This window comes from Coturnix japonica, chromosome 2 (genome assembly GCF_054131305.1).
Source record: "Coturnix japonica strain WE chromosome 2, WE-NBRP24, whole genome shotgun sequence".
Lineage (NCBI taxonomy): Eukaryota > Metazoa > Chordata > Aves > Galliformes > Phasianidae > Coturnix > Coturnix japonica.
Genome location: NC_140664.1, coordinates 111,393,703 through 111,419,063, shown reverse-complemented (window position 1 = coordinate 111,419,063; position 25,361 = coordinate 111,393,703). Strand labels below are relative to the sequence as shown.

Here is a 25,361-nt window from a genome sequence, read left to right as displayed (position 1 = left end):
TAAGCAATTACAGGGACTGTAGGTCCCTTACTTAAGGGACTTATTTAGGTAAGTTCCATCAGGAGCTGGACTCAAGTGCTGTGGTCCTATGAAAGGTGCCAAGGATGTTTAGGAATGACAATGGATTGCTGGCATCGGTCCGCTGTGACTATACATTTCATACCAGACTGATTCCTAATCACTATCTATACAGTGTGCATTTCACTATTGTTAACTGAGACTAAACGTGGTTGACCTTGTAGAAAAGCAGAGGTTCTGATCTAATCCAAAGGCTTTAGATTTCAGTCTCTGATACTGATCACCTACAAATTTACTGCTGTTCTTATCAGATATGTTGGATCATATGATTATCTCTGCTATCTTGGATACACTTCTGGGTTTTGAGGATTTATTATTTATTATTATTTTTAACAACTCATTGCAAAATCATCCCTTTTTCTTCCCTCTGGGCACACAGTTATCACTCAGCTAAGCTGCTCTAACCAACTCTTTCATTTGCCAGAAGGCAGTACTTACTTGCTTGTTGTTGAGGAAACATAACAAAAAACAAGGAAACACTTGAGAATCCCTGAATTAGCATGTGGTATAATGGTATGCTCAGATGTGTGATACATGTGTGTAATAAGTATAGTTTTCACCTGTGCCTCCAAGAAGTCAACTACTGCAATAGATGTAATGTGGCTCAAGATATCCCTGAATGGAAAATATATTCAGCTGTAGAGCTCCAACCCATTTTTTAACTTTCATTTTTTAACGTTGCACTTTTGGAACTGTATTTTCCTGACACTGAAGTGTCTGGTTTAGGAAGGACAATTAAGGCCTACAGTCAAAAGGTGATTTTAGTTTTAACCTGAAAAGGCTGCCAATTAAGTTACAGCTAATTATAAGAAAGGTATATGACTCCAATAGGCAAACAGGGAAACATAACCATTACTCACACTCTTCTCTAGACCTGACAATCAAATCACAGCAACTCTTTTGGAAGAGAAAGTGAGTATCTGGAGTGATGATGAGCGTGTAATTTGCTGCTTTTAAAAAGATAACCTGAATTTTTCAGAGAATGTTTTAAAATTACTCAAAAAGCAATGCTGCTAATCCTCCTCTTGTGATCTGCAGTTTCTTTGTGTTGGTGTTAGCAAACATAAGCCTTTCCTTAAGTTCCCACATAAATTCTCTTCAAGTCCACTATAAGCAATGATTTCTATGCAGATTTGCTTTAGAAGATCACAAAAAGCAGCTGTATAGAGCTCAATACTTCTAGCACTACAGAATACCACTTAAACTACATGCCTTGCAGGTGCTAAGTAAGACATCCAGCTGGGGGCCACAGCTAAGGAGCTGACTCCAACAATTCCAGTCACTTCTGTAAGAGTTATTACAGTGTATCAGAGGGAAAAGAAGGATGCTTATGAATATCTAATCCATAAAACCATAATCAGAGGGCCAGCTTCTGGACTTTTAAATCTGCAAAGCAAAGAGAAGACTACAAAATAGCAGGTACAGCATTTCTCTTGGCTGTTTAGCACTAACCTTTCAAAAGTTGATACCGCTCACTGATTCTACTTCATAGTTAAAGCAAAAGGAGATAAGTAACTTTCACTGACAGAGAAGCAGATTTGCCTAACAAAAAAAACATTCCTTTGTATAACAGGTTATCATATGTTGTTTACTCATCCTCTAAGTGTTGTGTTCATGTGTTTCTCCATATATTTATTAGTGACCTGCTACATCATTCCTTCATTACACTGATTACGGGAGAGTAAATAGGAAACATCACAATGTTTGACTGCAGTTTGACTCATAAATTCTTTTCCTTGATTATTCTTTATTATCTCTACACAAAATGAAATACATATCTTACACGAATTTGAACATAATCATACAACAATACAAACGAGTTGTTTGAAAGCTTAGTTGCGTGTATGAAAAAAGATACAACTACAATCTGCATTTCAAAAAATACAAAACTCTGTGGTTTAAACCAGTTAGCTAAGATAGCTTTAAGGTGGCTGGGTCAGGCAGTGAGTATATCACACACAACTGCTACTAAGCGTTTCGTTTTCTTTAATGGGATGTGATGGTTTTTGTTCTTTTCTCTACTTCTTTTTTTATTATTATTTTTTATTTTTCTTTTTATAAAACACTTCCACTTTCATGTTTCAGTGGTTAATTGCACTTCGGATTTAAAACAAACAAACAAAAAAACAATAAAATTTTCATCCTCCCACTGGTAGGTTTATATCAGCTTTGGCTGGAACGTAATGGCATTTAGATGGAAGAACACGTTCAGAAAGCAAAGGCTGGAAAACTCAATCTTTATGGTCAAATAGAAACACAAGCGTTTTTTGGGGTGTTGCATACTTGTTGGATTTTGTTTGAAAACAGAGTATGCTTTACAGGTAGTTGTTAAACATTCTTTTTGAAACTTCACACAATTGCATAAGTAAAAATATTGCTCAAGTTAACCAAGTTCTCCATCATGCAGTTGTATAGCCCTGTTAGAAATTAACCGCTCTAAGGTTGAAGAGTGCCATTCCACTTCATGTATAGGTCTGTGCGTGTAGATTTCTCTACCAAAACATTTTCCTGAGAGATGTTTTGCATAAGACCACATTCATTAAAAAAATTCCACACACTGAAATGTATATGCTAAACTCTAAAATCCTATCTTATATAAAACACAGTAATAACCTTTTGAAGTCAAAACTTGTCAACATATTAAACAGTTGCAGGCACAGCTTGAGTTCAGTGCTCTCAATTGCCATCCACCAGTTGTTTTTGTAAACTAGAAAACATAAGAAAACAGTGTTAGTGCATTTTAGAAAACTCAGATTCCTCATTAACACACTATTTCCATTTCTGAAGCTTCCAAAACAACAACTCTATATGCCAGAAGCAACCCATACTGATTTCAAAACAGGGAAAAGCAAGTTAGTTGTTTATGCAGGGCCTACAACTCACTTCAACAAAGTTCATCTCAGTCTAGGAGATTTTTATTTAAAGGAAGACGATCTGTCCCTGGCAGAAGTACTAAAGGGCTTCAGCATTTCTAAAAGGCCAACTAGCACAAACTGCAACTTGCTTTAAAGTCCAGAAATTGAACAATTGTTATTAAAGCAAAATTCCCCATGCCTAAGAATTCTTTATTGAGAATCCAAAATAAAGAAACACACTGCACTTATTTGCTCTTTCAGAGACCAAACTTCACGCTAAATTTAATGTCACACAGTAATAAGGATTTGTAAAGCTAATTTGAAATGACAAAGTCCAAAAGCGAAGAGACATTCGTGCCCGCTAGGCTTCATAATGAAGACATTATAAAAGTGCTCAACTCGAGCTTAAGCAGCAGTCTTGGAGACCTGAGCTCAAAGGATGCCCTCTGGGCACAACCCTCACCTTTCCAGGTATTCTTTCACGTTGTCATAGCCATAGAACTTTGCCATGTGGATGAGCATCCCTGTGGCACAGCGACCATCACGCTTGCGGCAGTAACTGCAGTTACACACACCGCGACAAGGAGGACAGCTCCAGTCCTGCAAGGAGGAATGGGGGTGTCATTAAAGGCCAGCTATAGGTAGGGTTGCACTATCCTTTGCACTGCTCCAACAGACAGGAATATGGCTTCCTTTTTGCCTTGTTATTCAGGGTAACCAACAAGTCAGCCAAACTTGTTACACTTTCCACATACTGCAGGATTAAGAATAAGATTATTACTACACTATTTGCCTATTTCAATAGGTCTTAGTTTGCAAGCTCAAGCTCTCTGGATGACCTGCTTATTATTAATTCAAAACAGACAAACAGCACCTGCAATATTGCCTATCATACTCAGGATTTTGGATTCTGTGACCTTGGATGTACCTTTGAGAGACTGGGCACGATGATGTTAGATGGGACACCATTGCCTGATAGGGGCAAGAACATTCTGGGCAGCAAGCTGGGCTGGCCAATTAACAGAACTTTAAACTAGATTCAATGGGGAAAGAGGATGTACTTCTAAGTGACAGAGAAGAGCCAGCAAATATTGTCACTACAGGAAGGAGCAGCAAAAAAACTCACATTTGTCCCAGAGAAATGTGGGAGAGCTCATCCAAGAAGGTAACAGAGCCAACTGCCCAGCTGAAGTGCCCCTACAGCAATGCACATAGCACAAGGAATAAACAGGAGGAGGTGGAAACCATGATGCAACCATGGAAACCATGATGTAACACAGGTCCAGTACTTTTCCCTTGCACTCCTACAAAAATCAGCATCAGTCCCAATGGTACTGCAGACCTTAGAGCAAAAAGCTTTAAACCATGACATTACTACAAACATACACTCAGCACAGCTCAATAATAAATCATATTATTAAAATTTTGTTCCCAAACCTGAAACAATACTTACTGGATCAAGCAGTGCTGATTTCACATCTTCCCCATATCTATTTCGAAGGCATGGTCCACAAAACTGCCCTCTTACACCTCCACAGCCCTTGTTGCGACAGATGGTCTTTGTATCAATTGTCTTTTGTCGACACTGGTGGCAAGTACTGCCCTAAAAATGTTGGAAGGGAGGAGAAATAAGCATGTGTGAAGGGCACCTTAAATGCTTATTGCTTAACATTCCTAATACATCTGCTGATAGCAAAACACAATCTTCAAACCAAAGAAAAATTCAGCAATAAATATCTTAGTAAGAACTGTAAGTTTTGTCAGTATTATCAATTACAGTATCTCACATGCTGGAAACTTTACAGAAACAGTGCCTGTCCTTATCTCTGGAGTCTCAGACTACATGAATCTCATAGTGCAGTTCTGATTTCATGCCCCAATCTGGCAGTAAACTAATGTAAGGTTATGGCATACTCACAAAATGACCATCTCAGTGGTGAAGAATAAAAAATATAGTAACATGATCCTCTAGTTTTTGATGACTATTAATAATAGCTATATCAGATAAAGGAAAGGAAGGGTTTTTCAGCAATCTCTTTGGAAACTAGCTAACCCTTACAGAATGTAGTTTTTCTTGAAGGTATAAAGAGCAGCAAGGATCACTAACATTTAGCTGCACAACCACAACTGCAACAATTAAAACAATGATAATGTAAGAAAATAAGATTTCAACTCCTATCACTAAAGAGCCATAGCTGTAACAATTTCCATTTAATTCTACGGCAAGAAAGCATTTATTTGCAGAGGCAAAAAATTGTTGGGACTGTATTAATCCATGTGAGCAAGTCCACAGAAGCCTGTGAAAGCTTTCAAGTTGTGCCTGTGCAATATGATACCAAGACCTACGCTCTCCAGAACTTAAGGATAGCACACCTTTTGGCAAACACCAAATGTGCCGTTAAAAGACCATTAATGGACACCATACAGAAAACATTAGCCACTTACTAGAACTTTGTCATAGATTTTGTCTTTAACAGTGATTGCAATGTTGTCCAAGTCATCCTCGGTAATATCCTCCACTGGACGGTAAGATGAATACTTTGATCTCCTCCTTTTACGCACGCCACAGTTCCCCTGTTAAACACACTAACCTCAACATCTTTTGTCTGGTGGCATGAAGACTGTCACCACACGTGATGACAAATTCATTCACATACAATGCATATGTAATCTAGTGGGTGTAGACTATAGGCTCACAGATCACTGAAAGACCAGGGAGTAGAGTTGAGTAACCATCCAACTATCCCAGTCTGTTTTCTCTCCCCTACTCCCTAATTACTTCTCTACTCCATTTATTATTTAGTCTGTTTAGTTATTCCTTCTTATGGTTATCTCCTTGTTACTTCTACTCCCACAAAGCCCATTTTTTTGCTTCTTTTCTTTGCATTTCCTGCACACCTCCACTAACTTCATACTCTACCTCTTCCCTCACAAAATAAAATTATAGCCATTTGCCTTCCCCAAGCTTTGTTCACTCAATTTCCTACCATGTTCTATTCCACTAAAAATCTTTACTTAAGTTGTAGTTTAGTCCAGCCTTTCATTACTACCTTGCTAGTTAAATGGAAAAGTGTCTTCTATTCACTAAATGTTCTTTTTGTCTTTTATATATTCTCAATGAAGCTGAATCATGGATCATCATTATGCCCATCAGGAGATTTCCACATCTCACCTAATCCTTAGCCTCCCTCCTACCCCACATGATACTACCTTTGTCCTTCATTCTAAGTCAGATCTGCTCTCTCCAGAACAGAGGGATTTTCATGTCATGTTTTTTAGTAGCCAAGTTTCCGCTATAATTGTTCATCTATGGACAGTGCTCTCCCTGTAAGCAGAACTGGGATTCCAGTGACACTATGTACAGATACAAAGTAAGTCTTCTTCACAGACGACATGGTAAATAAAGCCAAGACAAATGCAGACGGTTTGTTGGTGCCTTCACTCTCAGTTCAATTATGCAATTCCTAACTTCCCTCTGCTATTTCCAGAGAAGAATTTTTGCTATTTTTCCCTGAGTCTGAAGATTTGGAATATCTGCCTTAACACGCCACTGTCTTGCCACTCAAAAGCCTGATACATTTGGGTTCTAACAACTTTCAGACAACAAACAAACACTAGAACCTAAGTAAACTGTCTTGTTATGCCTGGAAAAAAAAGTGGCAAATAGAGCTCAGGAAATGGATGAAAGTTGAGGCAGGAATGCCTGAAGACAATTTCTATTGCTAATCACAAACCAAAGGTTCTCGTTAGCTTCCTCCAGGATTCATTTTATCAGTCTGACCTAAGCACTGGCCAACAATCTATACAGATGTTCCTCTTTATGGAAAATATCAAAGTCTGGCAAATACCACACTGAGGCTCCTCTTCAAGAGGTTTTCTTGTTTATAGCTTTGTAAGTGTTCTGCAAATCTGACAGCCGACATAGTAAATTTTTCCAAGGCAAATTTTTCAGGCGGACGAGCATTTCTTGTTGGGTTCATGCGACGTGTTATCTGGCCTTCAGAAAACGCCCTCCTTGGTATTCTCTTCTGTTTCTAGAATGAAGGAAAAAAATCTAGTAATTGTGATTTCTAGTATTTTTTCAGTTACATCTGTAGTGCTAAATACCAGGATTTCAAGATGTCTGTTCCACACTAGCGCTTTTATGAACTCATTCTTCTTCCACTCCTCATCTGTTTAGCCAAACATGACCAATATCTAGCAGATACACTATACCTTTTTGCTCCTTTTAAAAGAACAGTTTTCACAGATTATATTTCAATTAACATCACAGAACTGTACCAAAATTCTACGGGTGGCATATTGCGCTTAAAGCTAGATCTCACTGATCTTCAGCAGCTGAAGATTCCTAAGTTCCCACAATTATGAACAAACCTTTAATGAATAAGCCAAAGCCCAAGCTTTCTTTTGTATTTTCTCAGAGGGTCACGGAAAGAGCATGAATAAGTCTTCTCTTCTACATTTCAAAGAATGGCAAGGATCTTTTGATAATGACTGAATTAATGAAACAGGAGTTCAGCATGGCCACCTACCATAAAAATATCTATATAAGTGTCAATCCATGACATCTGACAGCTTGAACAAGATGTGAGTTAAATCTGCTTGTCACCATATTTCCTTAGCAAGAAGTGAGTAACACTTCACAAGAGAGGTTGGAAGTCAAAAAACAAGAAGAAAGGAAACCAGACTGATGCCTTTTTGACTCCTCAAAAAAAGACACTAAATGATAGTAACATGCTATAGAAATATAACCATTCCTTGAATACACAGACAATCATTTAGCCACGGCTAATTCCAAGACTTCCAAAGACTTTGTACTTCTATTCCACGTCACCACTGACACACAACAGTATTTACAGACTGGTTTCCTGAAGACATGGCTCTTCAATTTTACCTGGCATCTCTTCAGTTTGTAACATGTGAATAAAACATTAGAGGGGTTGGGGAAGATCTGCTTCTGGCTAAGAAAAGCTATCACCACCCTAGTTTCATGTTGAACTGGTCGAATTTTATCAGCACTGGGAAGTGCGGATTTTAAAAGTCTGTAAAAGAAATATTAGCTGGGAAATTTAAAAGGATCTAAACACAAAAGAAAGCAATTATCCTAATTTAATTTATCGAGTTGGACTCAATGATCTCTAGAGGTCCCTTCCAACCCCTACAATTCTGTGATTCTGTAATTTGCATAAACACAGGTATTTGTCTAGTATCTCAAAAGAACTTCTGTGACAAAATTTATAAAGCAGCATCTAAGCTTGGTCTCAATACTTCTTCATACAATTACCTTATAAAATTGCATTTCCTCACAAAAACTACAGTATTTTAACAATACCAAGAGCAAATCCATACAAAGTAACCAAAACCATGGAAAATCCAAGCAAAACCTGAAAGTGTTCTATCAAGAAGCACATTAATCAAAAGCATAAATATCCATCATCTCTAACCAGTACATGGCGCCTTACCGAAGGAGTTGAGGCAGGTGGCTTCACTGGGAATAGGTCAGGTATGGAATTCAGTTCTGCTAGTAACTGGGCAAGCTGAAAGCAACAGTAACAACATATTGAAAAGTCACTACAAACTTGCATATTTTTGACAAGCATCATCTGCTCTTTGTATGCACTCTGAGATATACTTGAACGCATTACATTTCAGCGCATGAAATGTTTCAATAAGCACTTAAATAAAGTGGGGCTCAAAAAAAGGGGCTCATTTATGCATGAGTGAAAAAATAAATTCCACAGTTTTGCAGCTTCACAGCTCCCATTAATTCTTACTAGAATAAAGCAGCTAATAATGCATTCAATATTGTCAAAACAACACTGAAAAAGAGTGTCCTCAACACTAACTGAGTTTACAATGATAAAATTGGAATTGGAAAGAAGGGTGGAAGCAAGGAAGGAAGAGCAGGAAGAACACAAAAGCGGCGAAGAAACAGGGCAAGTAATTAAAACAAGTTTTTTTCTTGGTAGCTGGGCCAACACACACCCAATATTTGTACAAAGAGTACAAAGAGTTGGAGGCTGCAATACATCTCAAAACTGAAGGATTCACAAACGACCCAAATTCAACACACTACAGTGCCAGATTTGCACACTACCAATTAAAATTAAGAGATCTACTGAAATTTTAGACGGGGGAAAAGCATCTGGCAATGATCAGTCTCACTCCTCCCTTATCTACATACACACTTTCAGTAGTAGCAGCGAAGTATAACTAAACATCAGATCCTATATAACTGAAGCTATATTTATAATCCTTAGCAGTTTTGAGCGGGCTTTCCAACCAATGAGTGCAGTAGATCCCTCAGAAGGATCAGAATGGGAAAGTAGAAACTCTATTCAATAAACAGCAAGAATGACCTGAAGGAATCAGATGGCTTTCTGAAAGTTTCCAAACGTAAGCCTGTAACACGGATACCTGTAACAGTATTCACAGTACTGCTCATAAGTCTTACCATGGCTTTATTTTCTTTAATATTCATAGCTCTTTTAAGCAGAGCACTGGAACTTTCTTCCTGTGTTTCTTTCACATCTTCTTCAGATTCTGAAGCAGAGCCTTCCAGTTTTTCCCTTCGCTTGCAATTTCTTTCTTTTGAAAGAGCAGTGGAGGGTTTACTGTCCTTTAAAGGGAGCTTAGAAAAAGCTTGTTCAGGCACATTTTTCTCAGAAGACTTCCTGGTCGGAAACTGAAAGGCAACACGAAGACCAAAGCTTCTTCTTTTGGGAGAAATTTTCTTATTTGCCTCCTCCTCCTCGTCTCCCTCAGTAGCCAATAAATTACCATGTTCTTCATCACTCAAGTCTGACTCCATCGCCTATGGGCAGGAAGAACCCCTGTTATATTTGCTGCTTTGACACACAAAATGTCATTTTTAATCCCTATTTATAGGCAGCAGATTCACTATCCGAGTGCTAAAAATATACACAAACCAAAATTTTTATAAAGCTAGCAGCATTCAACTTCCCCCAGCACAAAATCTGTGCATTAATACACAGATATTACAAACAAGGCTATCAGGAATAGCACTGCCTAGCGGTCAGTATACAAGGAGGGGAAGAAGTTCTCATTTCTAATATAAGATATTGCACTAAATGAAAGTGGGTTGTTTTTTTTCCCTCTTTCAATACATATTAACCTTCAGTATGTATAATGAACATCACGGTGCATCACTAACACTGACTATTATTTTCTGTTTACACAGGGCAAAAAAAAGGGAAAAAACCATCAATATATGCATACTGCCTTTACTGGAACTGCCTTCTTCTTCACGTCCTCCCCACTTGAAGCACATCCTTCAAATGCATCAGTTTCAGAATCAGTGTCTTCAGTGAAAATCTTCTGCAGCTCTTTAGTAAGGTATCTGGGTTGGTATCGAATGCCCTGTAAAAATACCAGCCAGAAGCCATAAGAGTCATACACAAAGTAGTGACACAATTAGAATGAACATGTTCAAAGGCTTAACCAAGTACAACTAGATGTTATATACATATCATACATACCTGTGAAGGCACATTACAGGCAAAGCTTGTCAAAAGAAGAAAAAAAAGTAGAAAACATTCAGTTTCAGCTCTGAGTCATTTTAACTTATTGAGTTGTTCTTTTTTGTCATTTTGAGCACAAAGTTAACTGAGCTTGGCCTCATGGCAGAAACTTGATTACTTTGTCCTCTACTACTACCCAATAAACTACCAGATTTCTTGTTTATAAATTATGAGTTTGTTGTGTTTGTCTCTTCTGGGTGCAGAAAAAAAAAACCAAACACAACAGGTGTTAAATGGCTTTGTACTGAAAATATTAAAGAAAAAGTAAAGGAAACCGAGCCACAAGCACAGGAAGAAAGAGTCGTCCTTTTTCATTACATAGGAGAAACAGAACCCTTTTCTGGGTTCGCCACAGAAGTACTAAAGGCTCCTGGAGATGGAGTCTGTTCCTTCTCACACTGTTACACCATTACTGAAGCAACAGATATCTACAAAAAAGCACTCAACACTCTTGACTAAAATCCCTCCACCTTCCAATTGCTCAGCTTCTCTTTAGTTCACATTTTATTGTTCGAATGTGTTCTAGACTGACCCCAGATTCTACCCACAGACTAGGAAATGAAATGCCAGTCCAAGAAAGAATAAAATCTCATTAGAACACTTCCCAGGATACAAATATTCACATACCAAATATAGCGCAAATCTAGCGCTTCTTTTTGACGCCTTTAAACACAATGCACTTACTACATCAGAACTGTATTTCCATACTTCCAATCAGAATTAGCAGACCATCTGTCAACTCATCCCTGCGAGTCCCCCGAAAGACTTGTTCAGAGTAGGAACACACACACGTTCACACCACACCTGGTTTTTTAAAGCCTACAACATCCACTTAAGTTTGATTCCCCAATTTTCCTCTGCTGTTTCTTCTTCCCACCCAAGACACAAAAATGACCTTTCATATGATGCAATTGCTAAATATCTTTATTGTTCTCTTCAATTCCCTCCCATCCCTGACTTTAATTACACACTTCCTTACGTTAAGATAGTATCTGGTGAAAAATAGATACAATACATTCAGTGGAAATACTTACAAGGGAATGAGAGGGGAGATTTACTGCATATGCTTTTTCTTTACACTTAAACATCTCCCTCGAGTCATTATGGATAATTAGAATGAGTTTTCTCATTCTGCTTTACTCTTTTGTTGATAGCTGCAGCGCAGCTGCTTGAGAAAGGAATAAACACAATAGGGAAGTTAAAGTGAAATTGCATTTCTTGGAGGGAAACAGAAGTTAGTATGTATTCTGTGTTTTCTTGAAATTCCACAAGGAAGGATAAGGAGTGGCTGGGGGGGAGAGAGGGAAGGAATCTTAATTGGTTTGTTAGCCAAAGTGGCTGAAAATAACACACCTACAGCTATGCCATGTTAGATCAGTGATAATGATCTACACGTGACGAGATAAACATCAGGGATACCTACTGCAGAAACTGCTGAAACTCAGCAGAAGCACAGAGATTGTGGCATCAGTCAATATGAACGCATTTGTGACTGCCTGATGCATGAACGTCCCATCCCACCCCACCCCTATGAGGCAGCTGCTTCGCCTCACCATTCCAAAAAGTCAGAATTCAGGCAAAACTCTGTTTTAGGGCCAATTCTCTTTATTGTTTTCATCAATGACTATGACACAAAACTTGAAGGTATACTAAGTTTGTGAACAACAATAAAGTGGGAGAAGCTGTTGATTCCCTTAAGGAAGGGTTAAAAGGTCTTGCAGAGAGTTCCTGGCAAATTAAAAGGCCAATTTCCAACCACATGAATTTTAATAAGAGCAAGTTCTGAATTCTGCACCTGGAACAGGGCATCCCCAGCTACACTTACAGAGTGGGTAACAACAGACTGGAGAGCAGCCCCATGGAAATGGATCTGGGGCTTCTGCTGACAGAGGCTGAAGTGCCAGCTGTAAATTCTGAACACATCTCACTTGGAGCAGGGAATACTGTGGGATTCCTGGAATCACATAGTAACAGTACTTAGCTCTTACACGTTTTCTATCATAGGACTTTAAAATCCTTTGCAGCAGAGATCATTATCACAGCCTCCTTCTCACACACTAAGAAACGAAGGCAGAACAAAGTAAAGCAAGGTGCCTGCAGTCATCAAGCAGGCAGAAAAGCACAAGAACCCACAGAAGACTCTACCACCACTTCTTCATTAATCATTCTTCACACCCAGCACTAAGCCACAAGTACAACAGCAAGCTTCCTTGGGTTATTTCAAGCCAACAGTTCACCCACTGAGCAACAGTATTACAAAGCAACTCACAGCTCAGCATATTTCACCTTTTAAGACACTACATATCGCCATCGTAGACTGTAGTTCTACTCCCAAACAGCTTCCACACTTAGTACAAATCTCTCCTGACAGTACTAGCTCAGAAACAGTACACACAGTACATACATCAGCAAGTCTCATTCTGTTTGTTCCCTTTGCTAACACATCTTCCTTGTATTTATCAATGTTTAACGTGATGGGCTTCAAAACAAAACAGACAATACTCACAGTAAAACCTCTCTTACAGAACGTCAGACCATACCTATTAAGTATTTAAACTTCTAAAAGACTAAAAACTTGCATGGCCAAAGGCACCTCCCAAGTTGACTAAATTCACCATGTAAGAGTTCAACAAGTTTGGCTCAAGAATCAAAATAAACTTCTATCACCAGAGTTGAACATTTCCTACCATCAAGTACTTCATCGACCATTTCAGGTAAGCCTCTCTACATCACAGGCTACTAAGGAAAACTTCAGCCAGCTCTCACCTAGGCTATGTTAGGATTTGTCGGAAGGACAGTGAAAAGATACAGACTTTGGGCATATATGAGCTTAATTTCACTCTTGCTCTGCTCTTCTAGAATCGATGTAGACTTCCAAATGGATTTACCATTGTTTGAGCAAGAGAAGAAATCAACTCTAAACAAGTGACTCTGGCAGGCAGACAACAGCACAACCCAATGCACTGCCACAGAAGTCACAATGTCTGTATTTGAACTCTCTTGGTTACTTCCTCACCCCCATCTCTTACAGCAAACTGCCAGAATCCAGTTCCATTGCTGTGATGGAATTCACACAATACAGTGCAGCCTTAAAAATGTGCACTTTAATAGCAAAACACACAAGGAGCTGTGAGCATCTTGTTATAAATTGCTTCCAGGAGCCACGACATTAGTTCTTGTGCTGTTGCACAACTGAGTTAGCCACTGCTGCAATTACCGTGTGCCTAATTCTTTCTTTGTCTATTACTTCTGCATCTGCACCAGAGAAGCCATTATGGAGGTGTAATTACCAAGCCTGAATAAAGGAAAAAAAAAATCTATTGAGAAAGTTTATGTCTATGCATTCTCAAATACTGAGGTACTTACTTTAGTAATTTACTGCAGAACTTCAACAGTATTTAGTGTGTTGCTCCCTGCAGTCTGTCAGTGAAGAATCCCATTAAATCATTGGTGAACCCTCATTTTACCTAATGGCTTAGGTTAATGGTAGAGCACCCAATACATATAAAATGGACTTACTCCAGGAGTTCAAAAACTTACCAAATTAAGGCTTGTATCCCTCCCAAACCATGTCCCTATGCAAAGTCGGTAACATGATCAACACAAATCTGATCTCAAATAGCTCCTATAAGTAATCAGGATGTGAAATAAAGAGTATTTCTGCTCCTTAACATGGCTGCTAGCTTCAGGTATAATTTCTAATTCACTGTGAAAAAGCAACGCCTCCCAACAGGCCTTTATTAACCTTGAAGTCTGGACTGCAGGTTTGCTCACCCACAACAGACCAAGGCACGGGCACAGACCCATCTACACACACCTCTACACCTTCCTCTTGACAAAGTTACTCCTCTCAAGTCAAGGTTATGGCCAACGTAAGCAAACACACATCAAAGATGAGCTAGCTCTGGAAACTTCTGCCACCATGATTTCTCCATTATTTATTGTGCAGTACTCCAAGCCACTTCCTTCCTTGTTATTAACTTTCAACTAAAGCACATTCAGAAACTGATTCATAATCAGCAGCTGAGCCTATCATTTTAACTTTGCCAACGAAGTGTCACATACCAAGAAAGAAAATACATACATGCCTCAACAAAGCGCAAGTGTAAATGCAAGCACTTTAAGACAGTCTTTTTGCTACTAAACCTAAATAAATAAGTAAAATTAAAGGACAGGAAGGCTCAGAGGTGATGAACACTTCAAGCTCACTCTGAGAAAATATTTCAACATGAAGAAGCCCACAGGTTCAGAGCAAATGGAAGACTGCTGTAATGTAGCAGATTTTAGAAATAGAGTCTTTTGCAGATAACAGTTACAGAAAGGACTGAAATTCTAGTGAAAGCTGAAGATAATTCACAGAGAAAGTATCATCCCTGATAAGAAATGTTATGTCTTTTGAGTTCAGTTATTTTAGCACGGAAAATACCATGACTCCTTTCAAGTACCCACAAAACACTTCTCAAAAGCAGAATCCTGCCAGCTATCAACAGCATGCTATCCAACTGTTTCCAGGATTACCACACCTGAGCATGTTTTTTCTCAGCAGGAAAAGAAAGTTCAAGCTATTCCCATTCCTGGCTTTCCCCTTCTCTAGATCTAAAGAAAGATCGCAAGTGTATACAGATCAGACAGCTTTCCCTGAGAGGCACTACTGGAAACTGAGAGCACTTAGTTCATTGTGACAGAGCTGTGACCAGAAGCAAAGCACGAAGAGTGAAAGCAAGGCTGAGAGTGGATGTCAGATCTGCTGCTGGCACTCCGCATACAACTGATGGAAAGAAAGGCACCTGAGGTCTCCCACAGTCCCAAGGTTGCTCTAGCTGCTGTCCTCACAGATTCCTCCTGTGTTAGGTAAAAACAAGAAGAAAAGCCTGAAGCAAGATGTTTTACTTTCCACATCAACAGTTGAGAATTCAGATGTCTTCACTTAAAACTCAACCGTACTGATTCCAAAAGCAGATGCAACTTCTCCTTCTGCAAGGCAGTGCCCAGCCAGGTCAAAAGGAGAACATGCCTGCATGCAAGGCCTTCACTTCTGGTGGATACCTGAATGCTACTGTCTGCCCATTAACAGGTTTAAATATTTTGGTCCCACACTTACACATTCTTCTATAACAACATGGGATCAGGAGAACATCATGGGTGAGAGAGCAGGGAGCGATCTTTGCTTCTACTAGGCAAAAAAAAAAAACACAAACAAACAACAACAACAACACAACTAATTAATTAGGTCGTTTTCCTGTTGGAAGCAGATGGCTAATTTCAGTAGTGCTCAAGCTTTGTTTATTCATTTTAGTCAAACTGAAGTAATCCCAGTTTAATATCAAATGAATATTAACAGAGCCCAAACACGCACAAACTCGTACCTCCATTTCCTGCTGGAAAACCTTGATTTGCTCCGAGCTGAGCACACAGCACCAGGAACATCACCCGAGGGCTGAGCAGGGTCCCAAATAACAACTGAAGTACTTCAAGGCTGACAATTACCACCAGCATCACAAGAATGGAGGGCCCCAGCCAGAATGCTGCTCTGTGCCAAACCAAACCCCAAAGCTATAGACAAAAGCCTCTTTCCCACTGGAACCATAATGGCAAACAACACTGTACAGGAGCTTAATCTTAAAACATTATGCTAAAGCAATAGAAGGTCAAGTCCCATATGCAGGAGAATCACACAGTCAAAAGGACTGTGAACACCATTTGAGGTGGTGAGGGGAAAGAATCTGAGGGGAAAGTCTGAGGTAAGGGGAAAGAATCCTTGCCCCAGTGAGGTATCAGAAGATGAGGGAAGGGCCAGATGATCTCTGCTGCTTTACGGAAGCCGGGTGCACAGCATGCCTGTTCTCATGTCTGGGCTGCCAGGCCTGAGGCCCTGTGGGTGCTCCATCCATCAGCACTCCTGTAACCAGCTCCAGAAACTGAAGCTGCTGTGCCAAAGCCTTCCCAGTCAGCCTCTGGGACAGGGAACAGATCCAACAGTGCATCACAACTCAGTACAACACAGTACTACTGACTGACTTGGCAACTGCTTACCACAGGGGCATGCATTCACTCACAGCTGTTCTAACTGTGTAGCCTGCATAGGCCACACCAACTCAGAAACAGGGAAGCCTTGATCACTACCTCTTGGCTCCAACTGAGCAAACCCATAGCTCAGTATGCTGCAAGGAGTGGAAACTAGGTTAGGCCACAGGCCTTGCTGGGTCAGAAATGAGCTCCCACGAGGACCACGAGCACACAGACAGACTTTGCAGCTCCATCCAGGCAGACTGTGCCCACGCTGGGTGGCCTGAGTTCCCAAGTTGCAGAGCAGCCTCACACACCCACCAGGCTGGGACCAGAGCTCAATTTGGGGCGCTGATCACATCTGCGACCGTTCATCAAACACCCACAGCATTCACTTGGTTCAGCCGTGTGTTTGCAGCACCACGGCAGCGACTCGCTTTCAGACTAAACCAAAAACATACAGAATTAGATAGGCAGATACCCGCTACTATAAAAGTTGTGCTCCCGGGCTTGCAGTGGCTGCCTAAGGCTCTGTCCCTCATTACACAAAGGGGACGCTACAAACCCCACAGCGACACCTCCGAACCCAACGCGGGGAGGAGCCGAGGGGCGCCGCGCCACGTGGAGGGGCCGCGCTGCAGGGCCCCCTCCGCGGACAAAGGCTGATACGGGCAGCACCCATACCCGCCTGCCCATCTTGGATTGCGAGGGCTCTCACCTTGCCTCGGGTCGCCGCTGCTCGCGTCACCGGGCCCGTCGCCGCCGCCGCCGCCGCTCGTCCCCGCGTCACCGGGCCCACCGCCGCCCGCTTCACCGGGCCCACCGCCGCTCGCCCCCGACCTGCCGGCCGGCCCCGCCGCCGCCGCCCGCGCCGCACCATCGCACCAGGAGCCGCCGCGGGGAGCGGAGCGGTGGAGGAGGAGGGAAGGGAGGAGCGCGGGGGGCACCACCACCACGAGCAGCGGGAAGCGGACGGGCGGCGGCGGGGAGGAGCCGGCCCGTGGCGGCGGGAAAGGCGGGGGTGGGCCCGGCACAGAGGGGCGGCTCGAGGGGGGAGGGAGGCGCTGGGCCGGGGCTGTGCTCAGCACTGCTGTAGTGGGGGTGTGTCTGTGAACGAGGGGAGGGGATGCGAGCTCTGGTTTCGCCAAGTGAAACGCAGGAGTTCGGACTCGTGTGTGATTGGGGAGGCCGTGGTCTGCCCAGAGAGGCCTAGCATGGCTCAGGGTTTAGACGTTTATGTGGTACAGGTGTGAAGTGAGAGCCTTAACCCAATGGATGTGATGTAACTTTAAACGTTTTGAGCGAGCATAGAATCATAGCGTACCCCAAGTTGCAAAGGATCATCGACTCCTGGCTCCACACAGGACAACCCAAAAAATCAGACTAGAAGCATTCCCAAGCTTCTTAAGTCAAGCACTCATAACTTAAAGTTATTATACAAGTGATCTCTAAAGCTTGTAGAATCGTTAATGCTGGAAAAAAAACCTTGAAGATCATCCAATCCAGTCACCAGCCCATCCACACCATGCCTGCTGACCACATCCCTCAGTGCCACATCTGTATGGTTCATGAACAGCACCTGGGATGGGTGACCCCACCACCTCCACAGGCAGCCTGTGCCACTGCATCACCGCTCTTCCTGAGAAGAAAATGTTCCTAATATCCAGCCTGAAAAGATGAAACCACTGTGAGGCAGAGCTATTTTTTTCCAACAGCAAATCAGCGCTTCAAACTCCAAATGTCCCAGAATCAAATCGGAGACTGCCCTGCAGTCCAGCTGAAATCAACCCATGATAAGTGTCTTTAAAGGTTTGCACTGATAAAACCAAATCACATGATTTAAAATATTGTCAATCGTGACTTACAGTAAAAGACAGAAAGACAGTAAAAGAAAGAAAGCTTGTGGGAAAGTGAAGGACAGATGAGAAACGGTCTTTTCCTACCCCACTCTGAACAGTCAAATAAGCAGAGGAAGTGCTCCTCTGTGCTGTACAGTATCTGATACTCAGAATAACACACACGGATAGATTCCCAAGGTGGATTTCGCATTGAAATACCTCCAAGCTTTTATATTCCAGCCTAGAGGAAGGTATATGTTAGCAATGAATGTGAATAAAGTAGTTACAAGCACACAAAGACCTGTTAGGCAAAGCAGGCCATTTAAATGCCGGTATGCATTGCAATATCCACTACGGAGGCACCTGCAGTTGTCACTCAGACTGCAGAAATAAGGAGCTTTGCGGATAAGGTGGGGAGGAGTGGGTTCAGTAGCAGATGAAATGCAGGAACTATGTATAATATCTGCAAAACTGAAATGCAGACTTTTTACAATAAGAAAGAATAAAAATCTCTTGTGCAATACGGAGCTCACGCATTCCCAAAAGATGTGTTTTATGCATTCAGTTGCTGACCCTGAATTCAGTTCTGTCTCTTGTCCCTAACAGTCTACATTATGAAGCACTTCATTTGTTAAAAGCTGTCAAGATGCTACCTTGGATTGTGAACAGCAGATTTGAAATGATTGTGTTGACTGTCCTGCGCTAAATTAGGGTGAGTAAAATTGCATTCTATTACAATAGAGACGTGCAGCTATTATGCTGTTACAAATACATTATGAATCGCCTGGTAAGATCTGCTATTTTATACAATTTCTTGCTTTGTTTCTCTTTTTCTGTTAACTTTCCACTTCATTTTATACTTGCACAACCATTCACAGTGTTTTCCAGCCCTTTATGCTATCTACTGCTCTTTATTTTCTTCTTTTAGAAGTGGGGTTTTGAAACTTCCCCTAGTTTAATTTGTCTTCAGCTGTACCTCAAGCACTTAGCAGCATGCATTTTCTGTCACTGAATTCCTGCCAATTTTCTTTACCTCTTTTCACATTACTTCAAAGTTTGTCTTTCTAACCCCAATAGCTTTCATGTTATTGCCCTGCCAGTGGAATCTCATCAGCTGCTCAGATGAGGTTCAGCCAGATTCCAGGTACTCTTCAACTTCAGCCTTAATATATTAAGCCTGGACTATTTCACAACGACTGGGTCCAGAATAGCTTCTGACCTTGCTCATCATCCTGTGAGAGCATTGCTGATAATGCCTCAGTCCAGGACTTCGGACTCTTAAACTGGATAATGAAACTCATAACAATAAGTTCTATTTCAGCCATGCCATTACAACCAGACTATAACTTTCCAAACAGAACAAATGTGGACTAAAGGAATTACAAGCAGCTCTAACTATGCATCCGGAATAGCACGTCTATCAATTTATGTCGACCACCTCACTACCATGCTGATGCACAGTAGAATTACAGGATAGGACTGCCATTTTTCCAGAGTGGCCTTGTAAATGAAAACTTCGTTTGCTGTTAGTTTCAAATGAAAGGGTACCATTCTAGGTTATAATTCTGGACTTTCATGCTGTAAATTCACCAAGCTGGATAAAAGCAAAAAGCAGTCATCACTCCTGAGCTCTCTGTTTTCACTGCTCCCTCCAATGGGCTCTAATTTGGGGGCCATTGTAGTCACGACTGGGGGTTTTGCTCCTATCTTCCTGCCACCACATTTCCCCCAGACCTGTCAAGCATTTTAAGTAGCATGCACTTTCCCACACTTCTCAATGAATGCTGACATACCTAACTTAAAAGGATTACTTTCTGCTGAGAGGAATTGTAATCCTCTTTTCCTGCTCTGCAAATCCTCTAGTAAGTGAAAAAGAAAGGCCAAGATCTGTTCTGCTGTGCAGGGCAAATCACCATCTCAGAACGTATAGAAGAAAACAACAAATCTGAGATTTACTTGTGGTCACGCTTGTCCAGGAGCTGTGTGCCTATGTATTAACTCATTGGCATCTTTCATCACCATTTTTGATGCTTTGATATTTTCTGTCTGATAGCTATATGAATGCACGCACAATTGCTACGCGAATGGTGCTCAGGACAAAACAAGTCTCTCAGAGTTGTCTACAAAGAGAAACAGATGCTGAATGGCCTTAATGCAAACACATTTTTTAATAAGTGGCATTCTCTTAGCAAACCACAGAAACATACTTTTAATTCATGTACAAAAACTAGCAGTTTTCCAAACCACAACAGCTTGTAGACTGTTTTCAAAAGCCAACATGGAAGATGCTGGTGGAGGTGAAGGCTCACAATCTGAGAGCAGTTGATGCAGGAACATGAGAACAGATGTTCCTACCACTTTGATTTCCACCTGCCCATCTCAAAACATTTCCTCACACCTAGTTATTGTTCAACAAATTGGTTTGTGGGTGAAAATGAAGACAAAATTTGGGTGATCTCACTGAGCCATCTGAGTCTGAAGCCTTAGGCTATTCCATTACAATAGCAACCTGTAACACTGCCTAAAAGAGTCTTCCAGTTCCCTTAAAAGAGCTGCACAGTGGTATAAGGTTTCGGGGGAGAGATGCTGCCACTGACATTTTCATTGCTGAAAAATTTATGTCATTGTTTCAAGTTGCAAACTAATATTTTGTTTCCAATGATCCATAAGTAGATGAAACAGGATCAGTACCATCTTCCCTGCCTTTCATTTACACTTGGACAGCAAGCTGTATGCACAAGGCTGATGAACTCCAGCTTCCTGATTCCACACAGGAGGCATTTTCCTTTTCAGCATATTACTGCTACAGCAAAATAAAATAAAATAAAATAAAATAAAATAAAATAAAATAAAATAAAATAAAATAAAATAAAATAAAATAAAATAAAAATAAAATAAATCCATGCTCCAGGTTTGTGGAACCATCCTTAGCATTCTTGTCTTGATCAGATTCTACAAGTCTGAGGTCAAGGTAAGCAGCCAGTGTACCACTCCTTGGTAGCACTAGTCCATTGATCCTAAAATTGCTTGTTGATATTTGGGTATGTTGTGTTTTTATTAATTTCTGGCTGTATTTCAACCCACTCTGACTGGTGCCTTCTTCCAAACTGCACATGGCAGGGTTGTGTTAGTACTACCTAATTCCTCCTTGGTGAGTTCCACAGCATCAGCAGAGCTGGTCATTTCAGCTGGATATGGGAAATGCCCTTCTGTACCCCACCTTCCCAGCTATTCATCTGGGACAAATGAGCCTTATTCTTTGAGAGAAGTGAACTTTGGATTTTCTCTTCAGAGGAAGTGTTGTTTTGTATGGTGTGAGCTGGGATCATCTGACCTTTCCCCTCTTCCTTTCCACAGATTAAAAAAAGGCCAGGAACATATGGCAACATCCCATTCCATCCACATTCTGTAGGGAGTTCTCTTCCTGATTCTTTCCCCTATGATCTCTCATCCTTCTAATGTCTTCTGGAGGCTGATTTGTCAGTTTGGTAAATCCTGCTAGAGATCACTGTTGTTAGCAACATAGACTTCCTCCAAGAATCTTATCAGCCTTTATCAATTGTCAGTCCACTTTAATATTTGAAACTGGGAGAGCAATCTGCTCTGACTTCTTACACCCAATGAAATCTTTGTGTCAGTGCTTTTCTCTCATATGAATGGTGACCATCACTCGGGATGCTTCAGGCTGTTATTTTTATTACCTTTGGCAAACTCTGTTTCAATTTTACTTTCAAATATGGGTCAGTTTTTAAGTTCTGAAAACATTTCTACAACTTGACAGTTGAGAGGTCTCTCAACAGAATTGCATCTTGACTCAATGAGTTTTTCTCTTCAGCTTCTGGACCTTGTTTGGAAATCACCTGCAAGATTCAATCAGTAAGTAAAATCACAGGCAATTACAACTTGTTTCATTTAGATGCAGAAAATGAAGGCATGTATGTGTGGGAATACAAGAAAAACTTCAGAGCAGCAGCTGTGGAGCAAGATAAACACTATGTATGTAGTGAGATGTTTCTTTGGTTCATTACCCTTTACCAACAATGCACTTGGAGACCTGTTTCTTTAATAAATTAGAAAAAACAAAAAAGGAAGAAAATAGACTATTTTATTCTGCACGACTCAGTTCATTCATTCAGTCCAGTTGTCTGCTCAAAACTAGAGTTCATTTCCTATCTTGTAGCTTCCATTCGTGGTGTGTCCTTATTTCTTTCTACATCCAGAACCAATTGAAGTCTTGGTTCTATGCTTGCACTGACAACCCTGAGAAAGCCCCTCCTCTTTCTTCTGAGATAGTTTTTACACTGGTATTTCATGCAGCCAACATTACAGCAGGCAGTCTCTATTATGTTACTTTGTTTAAACCCTAAAAGATTCACTCACTTATTTTCCATACTGTGCCTAGGATCTGTCTAGAGGACCAATCAGCTTCAGCCCGTATTGGACATATGTGTATTTTTCAGCATCACATACTGTGCCACTTACTCTGTGAGCTTGCCTCTGAATATCCCCATCTCCACATCACTGCTGAGTATACAGTGAAAGGAGAAAGGAAGGACTGGGGGTTTTTTTGTTGTCCAGGTTGTTTACATTTCAGCTGAAGGAGGCAGTTTCTCTATTCTGAAATCTTCACCTTTCCTTCTCTTGGCCTTGTCTCTGTTGGAGGCCACACAGGAAAATGAAAGCAGTAGTGCAAAACTGCAAATTGTGCTACACACTAAATAATACATAACCACTTTTTCTCTCATAGGTTGGGTAGGATTGTCAAGTGACATTCTGCCAGCACCACACATCTGCTCAGGGCGTCATAAAACTGCATGTCTGCAATTCAAAGCTTCTCAAAATGCTCCAAAGAATCAAACAGTAAAAAACTACCAGCATGCAAAAAAGCTGCATCTCAAATATTATTTCATAACACTTTGAAGCAGCCAATGGGTATGCATCCATAAACCTCTCTCAACTTTCCACCTGTACAGCATCTGAGTTACATTCTTTCCTGCTGGCATTCTCCAGAGAGATGTGAATAATGGGCTCACGTGTGCCCTCTGTGGCCCTTTTGCAGGTTTCTAAAACCCTGAAGTACTTTAGGAATATTGCCCTTCTTTTCCCACCTGCAAATGAACCAAAGCAATAAATACCCCCAGCAATCATCCATAACTATGGGTTTAGGAGTGACTCGCCAGTTGCAAACCAATTAGCTTGGATTTGTAACAACCTGGACAGGCACATTCCACTTCTGGCCACATCCACCTGAATCTGTTACAACCACATGGGCCAAAAAAATCTTCTTGTCCATTTCTAGAAGTATCACCTAGTCATGCAAAACATCTAAGCTCTTTGCCCTGCAGCCTGTGTTGGTGAAGGTGTAGATTATGGCTACAGTCTGATGGGCATTCCCTCAGCAAGTATCATTGCCTAATTCTTCAGCTCAGCAAAAAGCCTTAAAACCTCTAAGAGCTGGCTAGAGCCACAGCACCAAAAAAGCATTTGCCACCACCTCCTATACCTTGTCACTGAGGAGGACAAAGATTGTGTAGCCTCAGTGTCTGGTAGGCAAAGACTGGCTGTCTAAGAAACAGACTATGCAGATCAGTAATGGGGAATGAAAGCAAGAGCCACAGATTCAGATGTCCTGGTTGCATTTGTGCTCTCATACCACTAAGATTTCTCTCTTAGAGGCAAGGAACTGATGGAGGAAGGGAAATCTTTTGATACCGTTAGTCGCACTGCAATATTAGCAACAACTGACTTTCTCCTCAAATCAAGTTGTAGCAACCCTGGGGTACAATAGCTCTGCACACTGCTGACACCAACAGTGGGCAGGATCCTGTGGGAAAATGAGTGGGTGCTTTCACTGACTAAAATAAGTGAGCACGAGGGGATCCTCTGCCTTGTCTAATTAAGCACAAAACTACACCTCCCAAAGTTGATTTTACTTTTAAAATCCTTTCCTTCCCAAGTCAGTATAGCACTGTGGCTCAAGGAAGTCAAGAATATAAAATTCAAGCCTAGTATAGGAACAGCCAACCCCCCTCCATTCTTTCTATTTCTACATATCAATTACTGGAATTATCCTTCTTGTTGTAACAGAGCAAAGACTCTCCAGATCAGACCCTATCTTTTGCAAATATAAACAGATAAACCATTAGTTGGAAGACTCATGGGCGTACCTACTACAGAGATACTGGTTTATACCAACATACAATTTGGAGACTACTCTGTATTTAAGAGTTTCTGTCATTTGTTAAGAACAGGGTGTTTTTTTTGGCAGTTATTGTAGGAGTGAACTCATTACAAACAAATCTCGTTCTACACTTCAGAGGAGAGTAAGGTAGTAATTAAATGAATTACGCGCATCTCTCACCTGCCCTTACTGGAGGTGTAATTCAGAGCACTGATGAGGGAAAGGCTGCTTCCCCTAACAAACATAATCTCCTACACTCTGCTTGAGGTCCAGACCTGGGCTCAAGGACATACTAAGGTGTTCTAACATTCATCCTTCCCAGAAACTCCAGTTACGTATCTGTCACCCACGGTGTGAAAAAAGGAGGCACCATAAGGAATGCAGTAAGAACAAGGAATCTGACAATTCAAAAGAGGTCACAGTCCCATTTATGTTTCCAAATCCTGAAGTTCTCCCTATAGGAGTCCAGGACAGATGCATTGCCAGGGAAGCCTTTTCATACCACCAGCCTTCACCCAATATTAACAGTGCTCAGCTGTCCACAGTGTCCATACACGTACAGAATACCACATAGATATTTTTTTAAGCAGATTTTTTATTAGGCAGCTGGTGTAGGCTAAACCTGGAGCACAGAGAAGTAGATATGAAGGGGAATGGTTTGAGGGAAACTCGAACACAAAAACCTGAAGAGAACAGCTATGTATCCTTGGTGTTTGGCTCATGCTTTGCCTACACGTTACAGCACTACCTATGCTGAATTAGTCAGAGCACTTCTTATGACAGAGACAACACCTCCTACATGTTTAAACAGAGCCTAAAAAGACAAGGCTTCAGGGCACTCTGGCAGCACAGGTAAAAGCCA

General features: G+C 41.1%; 1 protein-coding gene across 3 annotated transcripts; it reads right to left on the bottom strand.

The window, feature by feature from the left end:
- Nucleotides 1–1,805: 1,805 nt before the first annotated feature.
- Nucleotides 1,806–17,777, bottom strand: CDCA7L (cell division cycle associated 7 like). 3 transcript variants are annotated; one of them, XM_015853863.3, is made up of 9 exons: nt 17,199–17,777; nt 10,173–10,313; nt 9,388–9,747; nt 8,396–8,470; nt 6,782–6,967; nt 5,379–5,507; nt 4,387–4,536; nt 3,397–3,533; nt 1,806–2,785 (listed from the first exon to the last, which is right to left on the bottom strand). In XM_015853863.3, exons 1-9 carry the CDS (start codon nt 17,358–17,360, stop codon nt 2,755–2,757), a joined length of 1,371 nt encoding a protein of 456 aa, XP_015709349.2. In that variant the 5' UTR covers nt 17,361–17,777; the 3' UTR covers nt 1,806–2,754. The 3 variants fall into 3 exon arrangements, with proteins under 3 accessions (XP_015709349.2, XP_085394624.1, XP_085394625.1); XM_085538498.1 differs by having other exon boundaries at nt 10,176–10,313; XM_085538499.1 differs by lacking the exon at nt 17,199–17,777 and adding an exon at nt 10,433–10,452.
- Between the last annotated feature and the right edge of the window lie 7,584 nt (nt 17,778–25,361).

Coding starts and splice junctions, on each gene's coding strand:
- CDCA7L (XM_015853863.3), bottom strand. CDS start 17,360: ATGGTGCGGCGCGGGCGGCGGCGGCGGGGCCGGCCGGCAGGTCGGGGG. Junction 10,314..17,198: donor CAGCGGCGACCCGAGGCAAG/GTGAGAGCCCTC, acceptor GTATTTTTACAG/GGCATTCGATACCAACCCAG. Junction 4,537..5,378: donor AAATCTATGACAAAGTTCTA/GTAAGTGGCTAA, acceptor CAACATTTTTAG/GGCAGTACTTGCCACCAGTG.